This window comes from Cricetulus griseus, chromosome 3, assembly GCF_003668045.3.
Source record: "Cricetulus griseus strain 17A/GY chromosome 3, alternate assembly CriGri-PICRH-1.0, whole genome shotgun sequence".
In the NCBI taxonomy this organism is placed as follows: domain Eukaryota; kingdom Metazoa; phylum Chordata; class Mammalia; order Rodentia; family Cricetidae; genus Cricetulus; species Cricetulus griseus.
The window spans coordinates 17,576,329-17,589,545 of record NC_048596.1 but is presented as its reverse complement, the minus strand read 5'-3'; the positions used below and the strand labels follow the sequence as shown (position 1 = coordinate 17,589,545).

Genomic DNA, 13,217 nt, shown 5'->3' with positions numbered 1-13,217 from the left:
CAGCTTTACATAGAAATACTTACTGCAACAACTCGTTGATCTGGTTCAAGGTTTTTGAAGCACCGTAAACCCTGGAATATCCTTGAGACTCATCTCGGATATCCTGTTGTTGCCCAGAGTCAGGGTGACCGTGCATGCGCTGGGCCGCTCACCCAGGGGCAGGATCCGAGTGAGCCCCTGCCGGGCTCCTGAGGAACTCGCTAATTCCATTTGGAAGGCAGGGTCCTTTTATGCCACCGTACTTGCAGCCCTTGGGCAGCACCAGGGTCCCACACTCTTCTTCCCCAACCAGGAGGGCAGCACCTGATCCACGCTGAGGGCGGGGCTTGCAGGCTGAGCCGCCCTACTGGCCTAGAGGGCAACTGGGCGAGGTGAGCAGGTGGTGGTCCAGGACTCCCAGCAGCCCGAGGACTGGCCCTACTCGTCAACCCCATGCTTCTTTGTTTGCTGAGGTGTTCCCATACATACCACCTTGAGACTCCAGTTCTGATTCTCTCTGACACCAGCGCTCTCTCTGCCATCTTTTTTCCCCCTCCAATTCTATGCATCACCCTTTAAAAGCATCTTCCCATGAGACCTGACTTTTTAAGTTGTCCCAGACATTCTGTGTGCTTTCAGTCTCATCTTCCACTGCCGAGTCTCCCCTTGAAGCCTCCATGCATCTCTCAGGCTCTTCGGAGTGACCCCACAGCCTCATGGTTTATTTGTTTGCTTGCTTTTTGTTTTTGTTTTTTAAATGGCAGCATAGCAAATAAAGATCAGAGTTACAGATTAAAACTCAGGTCTGTCAGAGTTCAAAACCCATGGCATTAACTACGATGCCCTACAGCAACAGGAGACTCCAGCCATTCAGGCTGGCATTCTGTACGGAAGATTCTCTTTAAACCTGTAGTTACAAAACAGAAAGGTATCACCGGGCGGTAGTGGTACGTGTTTTTAATCCCAGAACTCAGGAAGCAGAGACGGGTGTATCTCTTGAGTTCAAGGCCAGGCTAATCTACAGAGTGAGTTCCCAGACAGCCAGGGCTACACAGAGACAGACAGACAGTCTTGGGGGAAAATGGTATCAGTAAGGAAAATTCAAGGTCAAAGCCTTCTTTCTTGTTGTGTCCACTGTGCATTCTCACCCTCATGACTTCGCATCAGTGTCTCTCTGTTTTACATTGTTACAACACAATCCCTGAGGCTGGAGATCTTACAAAGAGGTTTATTTGACTTACGATTCCAGTGGCTGAGAATCCTCACAGGTACCTACATCCTGGCAAAGGCCTTGTGCCGGCTCCCTTCATGGAGAAGCAGAAAGGAATCAACAGAAGCACACGGGGCTACTGGATGGCTCGGCTTTGCTTGGACACAACCCACTGAAGCCTGTTACACCAGGAGGTCAGCGCTGATTTATTTGGAGGGCAGGGGCTCACGACCTATCTTGTATTAGGCCCCACCCCTTACAGCTTCCATTGCCCCAGTGCCACCACCCGCCTGGGGACCAAGCTTCCAGTGCACGAACCTGGAGGGACGTACACTAAACTGTATACAATCCACAGCTTTCCTTCAGGATACATGGAGTTTCTGTGCCATGGCCAGAGCCTGGGTATTCTGTGTAATGTGGTTTAATCTCACAACTTTGCCCTTGAGCAGGGTATACTCAGGACAGGCCTTATGGTTGGGGTGAAGTGCTTTAGTATTTCGGCCTCAGTTTTGCAGACACAAGAGAGCTGAGTGAGGAAACTCAAAGTCTCTGGGAAGGTAGGGAAGTCACAAGGAGCTGATCGGAAATGCTCTCTAGGCCACTGCCCCTCCAAGGCTGAGGCCATCTTCCCAGCTGGCTCCCTGCAGGCTCCTATCTGCAAGCTCTTTAGGCAGCAGCCCTAGCTAACAACCAAGTTCAGGCCAGCCATTGGCGGAACCCTTCAGTAGCTCCTGGGTCTTCTGGGGAGAAAGGCCAAATTACCCTGTGTATAGGTCCCTCCCAGACACCCAGCCTTGGCTCTCAACATCTCGCTCAGTCCCAAATGCTGTGTTTCTTGTAGCCTCCCCACCCCCACAGGACCCACAACCTTCCAAGAAGCTCCAGGGCTCTGCTCTTGCCACCTTCTGAGACTAAGCACCCCTACGCCTCTACACCTCGCTCTGTCTGACTTCAGCAAACTTACCTCAGGGGTCACTGTTGATTTCAGTGTATCTTATATCAGGCCTCACTATTGCTGTGCTGGGCTTTTCTCACAGGCTCCTCAGCCCTACCTCAGAGTTATGGGGTCACAGCAATTATGACAATGCATGGGTCTTCCGGGCTGCATTACCACACTGAGACCATGGGCCAGGCTTCCTTCCTCTTTGCAATCTCTGCACCCTTTGTGAGCAGGGACTCAGTAAAGATCCATAGTATGAAGGAAGGAAGGAAGGAAGGAAAGTCAGGGGCAGTGCCAGCAAGTACTCTGTGACCCCATTTTGTAAACATCAGTTCTGTCAAATGACTTAGTATTGGGAAACCTGAACAAAGAGTGATATTCAGACACTCTAGAAAATGTAGCGTACATAATAATAAATGAAGGCACCATGTGTCACTGATCTAAGCTGTGCCCTCTCAAAGCTGCTCCATTAGAAGGGATCCAAGGAATTAAAATTGGCAACTGCAAAGAAAGCATTAATCTTTTAGCTTGAAGAGAGACATCTCTAAGATGGAGAGGCTACACCTTAGTCTCTTTTCCTTTTGGCCAGACTGAGATGGCTCAAACATAGATCAAGAAGGAATGTTAGTTCACGGGACAGGCCACATCTTCACAGCTGCTGATGTGTGTGGGGCTATGCCCCACGAGGTGAGGGAGAAGATTGCTCATGCACAAGAAAAAGCTAGGTTGGTTAGTGGAGCGGCTGTGGAAACTCAGGCTGACCCCTAACACCCAGCACTGGGGACAGAGGACTCTGGGCTCATCAGCTTCTATGCTAGTAGGCATGAGATGGAAGACTACACAATGTCTTCAGAAACATCTAGCATGCTCAATAATGCCTTCAGGACCAGTGGGTTCGGCTGGGACTCAGCAAAGCCCAGAGCACTGTCCTGCAGGACACGCTGCCAGCACATACAAAAGTACAGGTGTACCATGTCTCCTACATACCCGGAAAATATCAGGAAAGGTGTAAATTGTTGGCAGTGTTCACAGAAGAGGGGCAGGGAACTGAACCCCGTGGGTCACACCCTTCCCTTACTAGGAATACACTGGCTATTGTGGAAATGGTCCCAGGCAATTCTGGATCCCCCTCAGGGCTGCAGACATTTTGACAGCTTCATGCAGCACCAAGTTGTCAGCAGCTCCACACTAGACTCTGGAGACAGACTGACAACCAGCTGGAACCTGTCTCGGCATGCAGTGCACACTGGCATGGGACCCAACCCAGACTCTCAGGAAGAAGGTCTCCAGAACCCTGCTGGAGGCATGTGCAGTGGGGTACCAGTTTCTGGAAAGTTCTGACCTTTAATTCTAACCTATGGAGGCATGTACAGTGGGGCACCAGTTTCCGGAAGGTTCCGACTCCTTTAATACTGGCCTAGGGGAGGCAGAAACACTTGGACCTGTTCTGCATGTGCCTGTGTCTGAATATGTCCCAGATAATACAAGAGAAGCATGGCCATGGGATTTGAGAGGAGGGACCCGGCCTTGCTGTGTGAGGCCCTGGGTGCTGGGCTTCAGGCAGGACCTCGATGCCGCTTTGTTGCCGTGTCTTTCTTTCTGGTTATCCGGGGCTGCTTTGGCCTGCTTCCTTGTCCTCGGCCGGGAGCTTTCTGCGCAGGGTGCACCTGAGACGTGCTTCGATTGAGTTGGAAGTTGACCTGCAATGGCAAGGCAGAAGCTAAGCGCCTGTTTGGACTTTCCTGAATTACACCAGGTTCTCGTTGCAGGTACTACAGACTTGGCAAGTATTTCCCAAAAGAGTGGTACAGAATCAATCACTGATGACACGAAGTCTGTGGCTGCATGGACTGAATATTAGCAAAAAATCCTATCTATACCTCCAATCACATTTTTGCTTATGTCCTGCTTAGGACAGGAGTGATGAGTGAATCGGTCTTAATCTCTATTTCCCTCCCAGTGGCTGTGTGAGTCATGGGTACCAGGCCAGTACATGCCGATGAATGTCTCAACCTTCTGCTGCATTGCTTGGCAACAGGGATAGAAGAAGTGACAGATTGCCTGGCTAGATTCTTTTTCTTTCAGAGATAGTGTCTCACTATGTAGTCCCAGCTACTTAGAACTTGTTTTGTAGACCAGGCTGGCCTTGAACTCACAGAAATCCACCTACCTCTGTCTCCAGAGTGCTAGGATTAAAGGTGTGTGCTACCACATCCTCCTGGATTCTTAAGCCCAAGATGTTGTGATGTTGTAATCTAAGGGATGTATACCACTGTCCTCTAACCATGGAACACTAATGGAAAGACACTATGGACTGGGTGTGGGACACGGGTGTGGGGAGTGGGTGTGGCTATAGAGCCATCACAGGCAGCAGAAGAGGAGGGAGTGACACCAAGTCTTAACTACACTCCCCTGGGGCTTCCCTGGCAGTCCCTTCCTGTAATAGTTTGAACTACTGAAACAGCAGTGAGTTAAAAACACGCCCCGAGTTTCCTGCCTCTTCCATAAAAATCCACAGCCAGATTTTCTGATAGTTCTGTAAAAGGGGAGGGAAGTCAGGGCCAACTGTATGAGACCACTTCCTACTTTCCATTTCGTGAATACATAAACCCAGGAAAGGAAGAGAAGAGAGGAGACAGGCAACAAGAGGAGGAATGAGCAGAGGAGAGGCTCTAACATCTGCAGGGATGTGGGGACAGCAGATCTGGGCCCTGGGAGAGATTTCCATCCCTTTAATTGTAAGATGAAAACCCTTTAGTAAACATCTTTTTTCTTTCCTCAGGAAAGTAGCTAACTGCTCTAAAATTAAAATGGAAACCATGTAGACCATGGTGCAATCAATAAACAGACTGGTAGCTGCTATTGTCACTGAATATTACATCCAAATGACAGACTGTGCCTCTAGGTTATACTTGACACAATGAATGGTATGCTAGTTTATTTAAAGGATATGGCAGTGGCGGGGGGAGTGAACAACTCAAGGGCCTGTGGAGCTGTTTACATTTGGCGTGCACAGGGCTGCCTACGGGCATGGTCTATGTATGTGGCTGCTGCTGGCATTTGATTTTAGGGTAGAATAGGGAAGAAAGGGGATGAGCTGGCTGGGACACAGGGTTCTGCGTGATGGAGCACTGTCTTCTCTTCCCCTGGATGTCAGTATAAAGCACAAGCCATGCAAGTGTGAAGACCCGAGTCTGAATCCCCACAAGCCACTTAAAGCCAGACACCCAGTGACCCTGCAGTGAGACCGGAGGCAGAGATGGAGCATCCCTGGCGCTCTCAGGCTAGCTAGCCTGGAACACACACAGTGTGCAGCACACAACAAAGACACACTGCCTCAATGGATGGCAGGCAAGGACTGACACATGAAATCACCCTTGGATCGCTATACAGGTGCCATGGCAGGCCCACGCCCTATCCTCCCAACACATGCTCACACATACCACGTGCATCACACACACAGAAGACAAAGAGAGACAATACGTAGGAGGTGTTGCAGCGCTCTTTGGTCTGCTGGCTTACAGGGTTCTGCGCATAGGCAGGAAGCATAGTGCCAGCCCCTGAGACAGGTTAGGAGGTGAATCCCACCCCCACCATCCACCCACTGTGTGATACTGCACAGTTACTTACAGGCAGTTGTGAAGGCTAAAATGGGTAATTCTGGGATGCTCTCACACAGTATCAGATGCCCAGCAGTTACTCAAAAGGCACTGAGTACTGTATTCAAAACATTTTAAAAAATATGAGCTGTTTGAGTGCATGGAGGGCTGACGTCCATGGCCTCTTTACGCTCTGAGGTTCTGATGTGATTCAATGGTTCTTTGCTTCTCATCCTATCTATAAAGGAGAGCTGTGGAAAGGTGAGCATTGGAGGTGACTGGTCCTTAGTAGCAAGCAAAGGGAAAGTGAGCCTGTGACCACCGGGCACAGAAAGCTTGCAGAGCACCACCCAGTGGTGGTTCCCGTTCATGGCCTTGAAGAATGCAACCAGGGCTGCCTGGGGATCTGCAGGGCTCCAAGGCTTACTGACCAGCCTTGTGCACATCTATGGTCCTGTGCTTTGTCTTTGCAATGCTTGAGAAGGAAGTGTTTGCACTAATTTACAGAGGAAGAAGTAAGATTAGAGAGACAGGCTGTGTCAAAGAGACAAATCGGGAAAAGTCAAGGGGAAGCCAGCAACAGGGCTGTTTAAGACGCTGTGTGACATTTACAGAGCAGGTTACAGCTCAGCCAGACTCACCAGTGCTGGTCCCGCAGGCCCCACTGTCACAGTCACTGTTTTGGGGTCATACCCTGGTGCCTTGGCAGTGACAATGTAAGTACCCGGAAGCAGCAGACGGAAGTAATCCCCATGTTCACCTAAAAGTCAGAAGGATGTAACTCAGCCAGCTGACTTCAAACCTACTTTAGACAAAACCTGGCGATGACAACAATCCGGGGGTTTGAGCTGACCAGAGCTTGGCTTTGTTGTTGTTGTTGTTGTTTGTTTGTTTTCTCAAAGTATAATGAAATCTGTAAACAGCTAAACCGTTCAGAAGAACATTCCTTGGCAGGAGTCACTCATGGGAAGTGCTCTACCTCACACTACAGTCCGTTCTAGATCCTGAGTCTAATACAGACACATGCCCACTAACAAGTTGCTAGGAAAGAGAAAAGGGGAAATGTCTGTTAATAGTTTGCCTGATAAAAAAAAACTTTGAGCCCTCTGACATTTGGAAAGCCACTGTGAAGAAACAACTTCTGTTTGAAGAAATTATATGACGGCAGATGTCACTAAAGAGAAGCAGAAAATACTGTGGTAAAGAGCTGCCAAAGAAAGAAATGGACTGTGGTACAGAGTCATGGACACTCGAGCAGCTGCATAGAGGTCCTGGAAATGCTGCATAGCTGAGCAGTGCACACTCTACACTAACAATCCTGGTATCCAGGTGGGACAACCAACACCCAGGATTGTCACACGAGAGAGTTAGACTAAATGATCACTAAGAGTCTGGCTTGAGAATCTTGCTTTTCTCTTTTCCCCTGATTCCCACATCCTCTCTGTGTTGAGAAAACAGGGTTTCACGTGACCCAAGCTAGTGTCAAAGTCACTAGGAAGTCTGGCCTCAAATTCATGATCTTCCTCCCTCAACTTCCTAAGTGTTGGCATTACAGGGGTGTGCCACTATGCTGGCCAGAGAATATTATTTTAAATATATTTTTAAAAAGACAGGGTCTTACAAAGACTATTTTGAAAATAAAGTTTCCTTCTAACTTTAAAAAACAAACAAACAAACAAACAAACAAACAAAAAACACAGGGTCTTACATAGCCCCAAACTAGTTTTGTTGCTCGAGTATGGCCTCAAATGTATGCTCTTTCTGCCTTGACTTCCCCAGTTTAGGGATTACAGGTATGCATTACCATGCCTAACGTGGGTCTCATGCATTCCAGCCTGGTCTTAACTTTATGATGTAGCCAAAGATGACCTTGAGTGCCCTGAATGCTAGGGTTACAGGTGTGTGGCCCGACACCTAGCTCCTTTAGTGCTTCAATAGAACCCAGAGTTTCTTGAGTGTTAGGCAAATACTTTACCAAGCTACACCCCAGCCCTATAATTTGCTTTAAAATACTTTAGCAATGTAGTGTATTATTATGCACATATTTGACAGTTTAGGTTATATCCAGAAACTGTTATTATCTTGATTGGGGGTACACACTCAGAATTGTTACAAAAGCTCCATTCCGGATGCTTCTTCAAAGAGGCTGTCTCTACCCGTAACTAACGTCAGGTGCTCTGCCAAGTATCACATCACTCTCACTAGTGAGAGGCATGACTTCCATTTCACATAATGGATACTAAAAACAGGGCCTCTTTCTGGTATCTGTTCTTAGGGGCTCTGCTGTTTTAAAGACCTTCCCACTCTTGCTTCCATGGGTGAGAACCAGCAGCTCATGCTCTTGGGCAAGGGGCTGAGGTCTGAGTTCTACACAGTCCTGTGTGTAGCCAATGGGCTAGAAGATTCCTGTGCTCAACCAGATTGAGGTGACAGAATTCTTTTAGGACATTGCCTTTTCCTTAAACGAGCCTGCCACTGAAGAGGCTCTGAGACCACCTTCAAGGACATGAAGCACAGATTTCATCCAGCTTGGACAGGCAGCATGAACTGTGGGATGCCTGCTTGGTAGCCAACAAGGTTGTTTTGGGAGGTGGGTAGCTATAGACATCCACGAAAAACATATAGAAACTCCCACGAGTGGTGACTCAGCTGGGGCACTATGCAATACTATTTTTCCATGACATGATTCTATGCCTGTTGGCATCCGTTGTCCCTTGACAGAATCTAGAATCAACTAGGATGAGCTTCTGGGCATGCCTGTGAAGAATTATCTTGACTGTGTTAACTGAGATGAGACTGCTCACCCACTGTGGGTGGCACCGTTCCCTGGCTGGGATCCTGGGCTATTCTAGTGAAGAAAGAGAGCTGAGTCCTCGAGTGTACACACTCATCAGTCTGTCTCCCGATGATGGATGTGAGTTGGTCAGATGCTTCAAGCTCCTGCCACCTTGACCCCCTAACTATGATGGACTAGACCCTGGAAGTGTGAGCCAGAACAAGCCCTTTCTCTCTTTAAGTTGCTTTTTTCAGAATACTTTATCATAGCAACAGCAAAAGAAACCAAGGCAGTACCCTTCCAGCAGGTCCTAGGTAATCCCAAGATTATCCCCCACTCTAGGTTATCCCAGGATTATCCTCCACTGCTGACCTTGCCTCAGATCAAGACTATCAACCAGCAATCGGTCAGCTTTTCCTGAATGGACATGTGGGAAATGCCTGAGCTGGAAGGGAGACTAAACATGAGTATTACCGCTCTTCTCGGCCCTATTCCATGCCATCGTTATTAATTAATAACGTCAAGCCCAGAAAGACTCCCAATAAGATTATCTCCACAGTATTTCCCGGGCTCTGACTAGAAGCTTCGTTTGCATCAATGCTCCCGGCTCTCAGAACCTGCTCACTCCAGAAGTGAGAGAATTTCCTCGTCGTGGGCTGCTTGATACAGCGCATCCTTTTTGCTCCAAATCCTCACCCTTCCTCCCTTCAGTGCCTCACCTCCAGTGCCCTTGACGGCTGAGACAAGGAGCAGAAACTCCCTTCCTGCCTACCTGAAGTGACATCGTGATTGATCCCACTGACGGAAATGACAGCCCCTGTGAGGTTGTTAGAGTTCTCATCAAGCACCATTCCCTTGATGCCCTGGTGAACCTGCAGGAGACAGTGGCCAACAGCGAGTTAGAATCACAGAACAGCGGTGAAGTCGAGAGGCTCTGGTTCTTCTCACGGGTCCTCACAGTCCACCTTCATTAACACCATGGCAGAGCCTGTAAAACTGTGCTTCGCTGCTCTTCCCACCCCATAACCCCTTCCCAGTAGATGGAGTGACCCTGCTAGACTCTCTCAGTCACATCATAATGTCTTTCTCCCCAAAGCCTAACTCAGCAAGGCCTTAGGCTCCCATGCAGTCCCCATCAGCAGCTCTACCCTCTGCCTTGTTCCTCAGATCTGTTTCCATTCCGGTCATGCTGCTATTCTAATCTGTTAAGCAATTTTATTAATTTTATGTGTTTGGGTGTTTTGCCTGCATGTGTGTCTGCGTACCATGTGCATGCCTGGGCCCCGAAGAGGGCCTCAGATTCCCAGGGACTAGACTCAGCAATGACTGTGAGCCACCATGAGGATGCTGGAAATCAAACCAAGGTCCTCTGAAAGAGCAGCCAGTGCTCTCAACTGCTGAGCCATCTCTCCAGTTCCTGATGGCCTAATCTTGAATTTTGCTTAAATTAAAAGAACTTTAAATTGTGATTAAGGCTGTTGAGATGGACTAGTGGATAAAGGCATTTGCTGCCAAGCCTGACAACCTGAGTCTGATCCCAGCACCCAAATGTGAAAGGAGAGTCCCTCCCACAAGCTGTCTTCTGATTTCCAACACCATGGCATGGAGTGCATCTGTACTACACACACACACACACACACACACACACACACACACACACACACACACACACACACACACACACTTACTTACTTACTTAAACATAAATTGTGATAAAATACTCAGTTTATCAAATACATTTGTAATGTGTGCATAGCATAACAACTCATTTCTAGAATTCTCTTCATCTGATGCCACTGAAACTGCTCTCCTTAAATAGTAACTCTCCATCAATCACTTCTGGGTTTTGAAAACCCACCAATCTCTGGGCTTGCCCCAAGCTCAGTCTGGAAAACTCCACCCCCAAGAAACCCTATATAAGTCTGCCTTTCGCTCAGTTCCCTTCTCACCTGAGCAGAGGGAGCCACTCTCTTGAATCTGCCCCAATAAATCTTTTTGTAAGATGTGACTTCGTAGAATTCCTTGGCCCCAACTGCCAGGATACCTTTCCCCTCAGAGCTGCAACACTTGCACTGGGGAAGCCTTTCCCCTCAGAGCTGCAACACTTAGACTCCCCACTCTCTACCCCACCCCCCACTCTTGCAACCCCAGTCATCATTCTGCATTCTGTCTCTACAATGTTAAGCACTGTATCTAAACAAATAGAGACACAAAATATACATCTGTTTGTAGCTGGCTTATTTCACTTAGCATAATGTCCTCAAAGTCCATGCATGAAGGTATGTGTCAGAGCTTACTTTGTTTTGAAGGCTGAATAATATTCCTTCTTTCCTTCCTGTCTGACTATCTGATTCCACTTCTTTGGGATATAACAGTGCTGAATAACACGATAATTTTCTTTTCATTGCTGTTTCCTTTGTGGCTCTGGAGACCCAGGCCTCTCTCCTGCTAAGCAAGGACTTTATCACTGAGCTAAACTTGAGGCTGATTTTTAATTTTTTGGAAGCAGTATCACATTGTTTTCCACAGAAATGATGCCACTTTCCACTCCCAGCAGCAGTGCTCATGGAGTCTGGTTTCTTCCCCTTCTCCTAAGCCTTCTCATTCCTGTTTTTGACAGCAGCTGCTCCAATGTATGTTGAATGGCAGCTCCCCGTGGTTGGTGACCCTGGGCGTGCTTTCAGATGTCAGCTTGACTGACATATCTATTTTGGAGGGCCCTGCTCTAGAAACCTGGGCTGACTATGCCCCTCTACTCCTTGGACTCTTCAAGAGTCACCGTCACCATAAGGCTTTCTTCCTAGCATTTCTCTTTTTAACACTTTACAGAATTCACTTTGTTATTTTGTTTATTGTCTGTCCTTGTTAGAACAGCAGTTCCATAGAGACAGAGATATATACTTGTTTACCCAGAATCCTCAGCTTCTAGTACAGCTTTGACAGACAGTAGTGCTCCAGGACACTGAGTACATAAGTAGAGTTCTTATTGCACTGAGTCAGAGCCAGGGCCAGACCTGAGGCCGTGGGAGCCCCGGCCACCGTCCACCGTCGGAAGAGCCTCTCCTGAGATCTTACCTGTTCCAAGAACTGGATTAAGGCTTCCCGGTTACCCAGCCACTCCCGCTGCAGCTCCTCTTGGCGGGGAAACTTGTTGCAACTCAGCTCTAGTGTGATCTCAAAGCAGTTGGTGTGGAGATAATTAAAGTCTTGCATTCCTAGGGAAAGAGGCAGTAGCAGATCCTCGTGATGAGCAGCCACCATCGCCTCATCCCAGCTTTCTCGTCCGTCAGTCACAATGACTCCACTGCATCTTCACCGCCTTCCTCTTCTACCTCTTGACATCTGCTAACTTTTATCCTACACAAAGCTGTCCCCCAGTCTCAGGTCATGTGCCTTTCTCTCTGTCCAAATGTCTTTCGTTGTTAACGCTCACATTGTCATCTGCATCCCTTATGTTTCTTTCATTTCATGACTCAGTTCCGTGTGTGTGTGTGTGTGTGTGTGTGCATAGAGGCTTGAGGAAGGTACCAGGTGTCCTGTCATTCTCTCTCTGCCTTACTCCCTTGAGACAGTGTCTTTCCCTGAACCTAGAGGAAGCTTGCACCTACAAGTACAATAACTCTCCTGTCTTCTCTGCCTAAGTCCCAAGGTGATGGGGATTTGAACCCAGCTCCTCATGCCTGTGCAGCAAGGGCACCCATGGAGCCACCTCTGCAGGTCCTGATTTCTCTTGTCCCTCTTACTCCTATCTGCCTGCTAGCTGAGTGTACCCAGGTGCTGCTTTCAGGAGAATGGTGTTTCTCTTTGAACTATGAAATTCTGCAAAGATGTCTATTCTACCAAGAGTGACCAGCCAACTCATTGTAACTTCTGATTATTTTTCACACCTTACATATACGCTTAGATTTACATATGAAGTGTGTAAGGTAGTACCATCTTGTCCTGACTCAATCTGGTGTCTTCTCAGGTGCTTCTTGGTCCTCTACCCCCAACAACCACATCTGCCTGGCAGCACAACTGGGATTTCTGTGACCCTGACCGTGGTCCTGATGTATTAGCAGTCAAAGGTAACGGTCATGTTATATCTGAAATAACTACTACAGTCTACCAAAAGCAAACACTGCAAGGTCACCCTGACCCTCATCTGACATTGATGTAGTTGTGAGTTTTGCCTTTTAAAGTGCTATACCCCTGACTTTTGGCATCAAGAGACTTTGAGGCATGGACCGGCTCTTGGTCACCGGCCAAAATTACAGGATTCTGTGGCTGCCCATATCTTTCTCACATGGAATTACTACACATATAATCTTAAAATGATATGAAATCACAAAGGACCTACCTCCCCCCAAACAAAAATAACCTGGGGGTGGGGGAGGGAGAACAAAGCTAGAGACCTCACTTTTGATATCAAAGTTATAGCAATCAAAACACTAAATAAAAATAAAGTTGGATCCATGTATAATGTCACACACAAAGACGGCCATGGTGGTTGACACCTGCAATCCCAGCATTCAGGAGGCTGGAAGATGAAGCAGGAGGGTCACAAGTTCCAGGTCAGCCTGGGCTACAGAGCAAAATTCAAATATAAAAAAATAAATAAATGTCCAGAATTGGGGTGCAACCCTTTAATCCCAGCACCTGGGAGGCAGAGGCAGGAGGATCTCGGTGGGTTCAAGGCCAGCCTGGTCTACAGAGCAAGTTCCAGGACAGCCA

General features: G+C 47.9%; 1 protein-coding gene across 1 annotated transcript in view; it reads right to left on the bottom strand.

Moving 5' to 3' along the window:
- Nucleotides 1-3,513: 3,513 nt before the first annotated feature.
- Cpn1 (carboxypeptidase N subunit 1) overlaps nt 3,514-13,217 on the bottom strand; it is a 19,139-nt gene continuing 9,435 nt past the window's right edge. Inside the window, exons 5-8 of the mRNA XM_035441819.1 lie at nt 11,580-11,719; nt 9,277-9,376; nt 6,370-6,488; nt 3,514-3,829 (exon numbers count right to left, since the gene is read on the bottom strand). Of these exons, the coding sequence (XP_035297710.1) occupies nt 3,686-3,829; nt 6,370-6,488; nt 9,277-9,376; nt 11,580-11,719 (503 nt within the window). The 3' untranslated portion in view covers nt 3,514-3,685. The remainder of the gene's footprint in view (nt 3,830-6,369; nt 6,489-9,276; nt 9,377-11,579; nt 11,720-13,217) is intronic.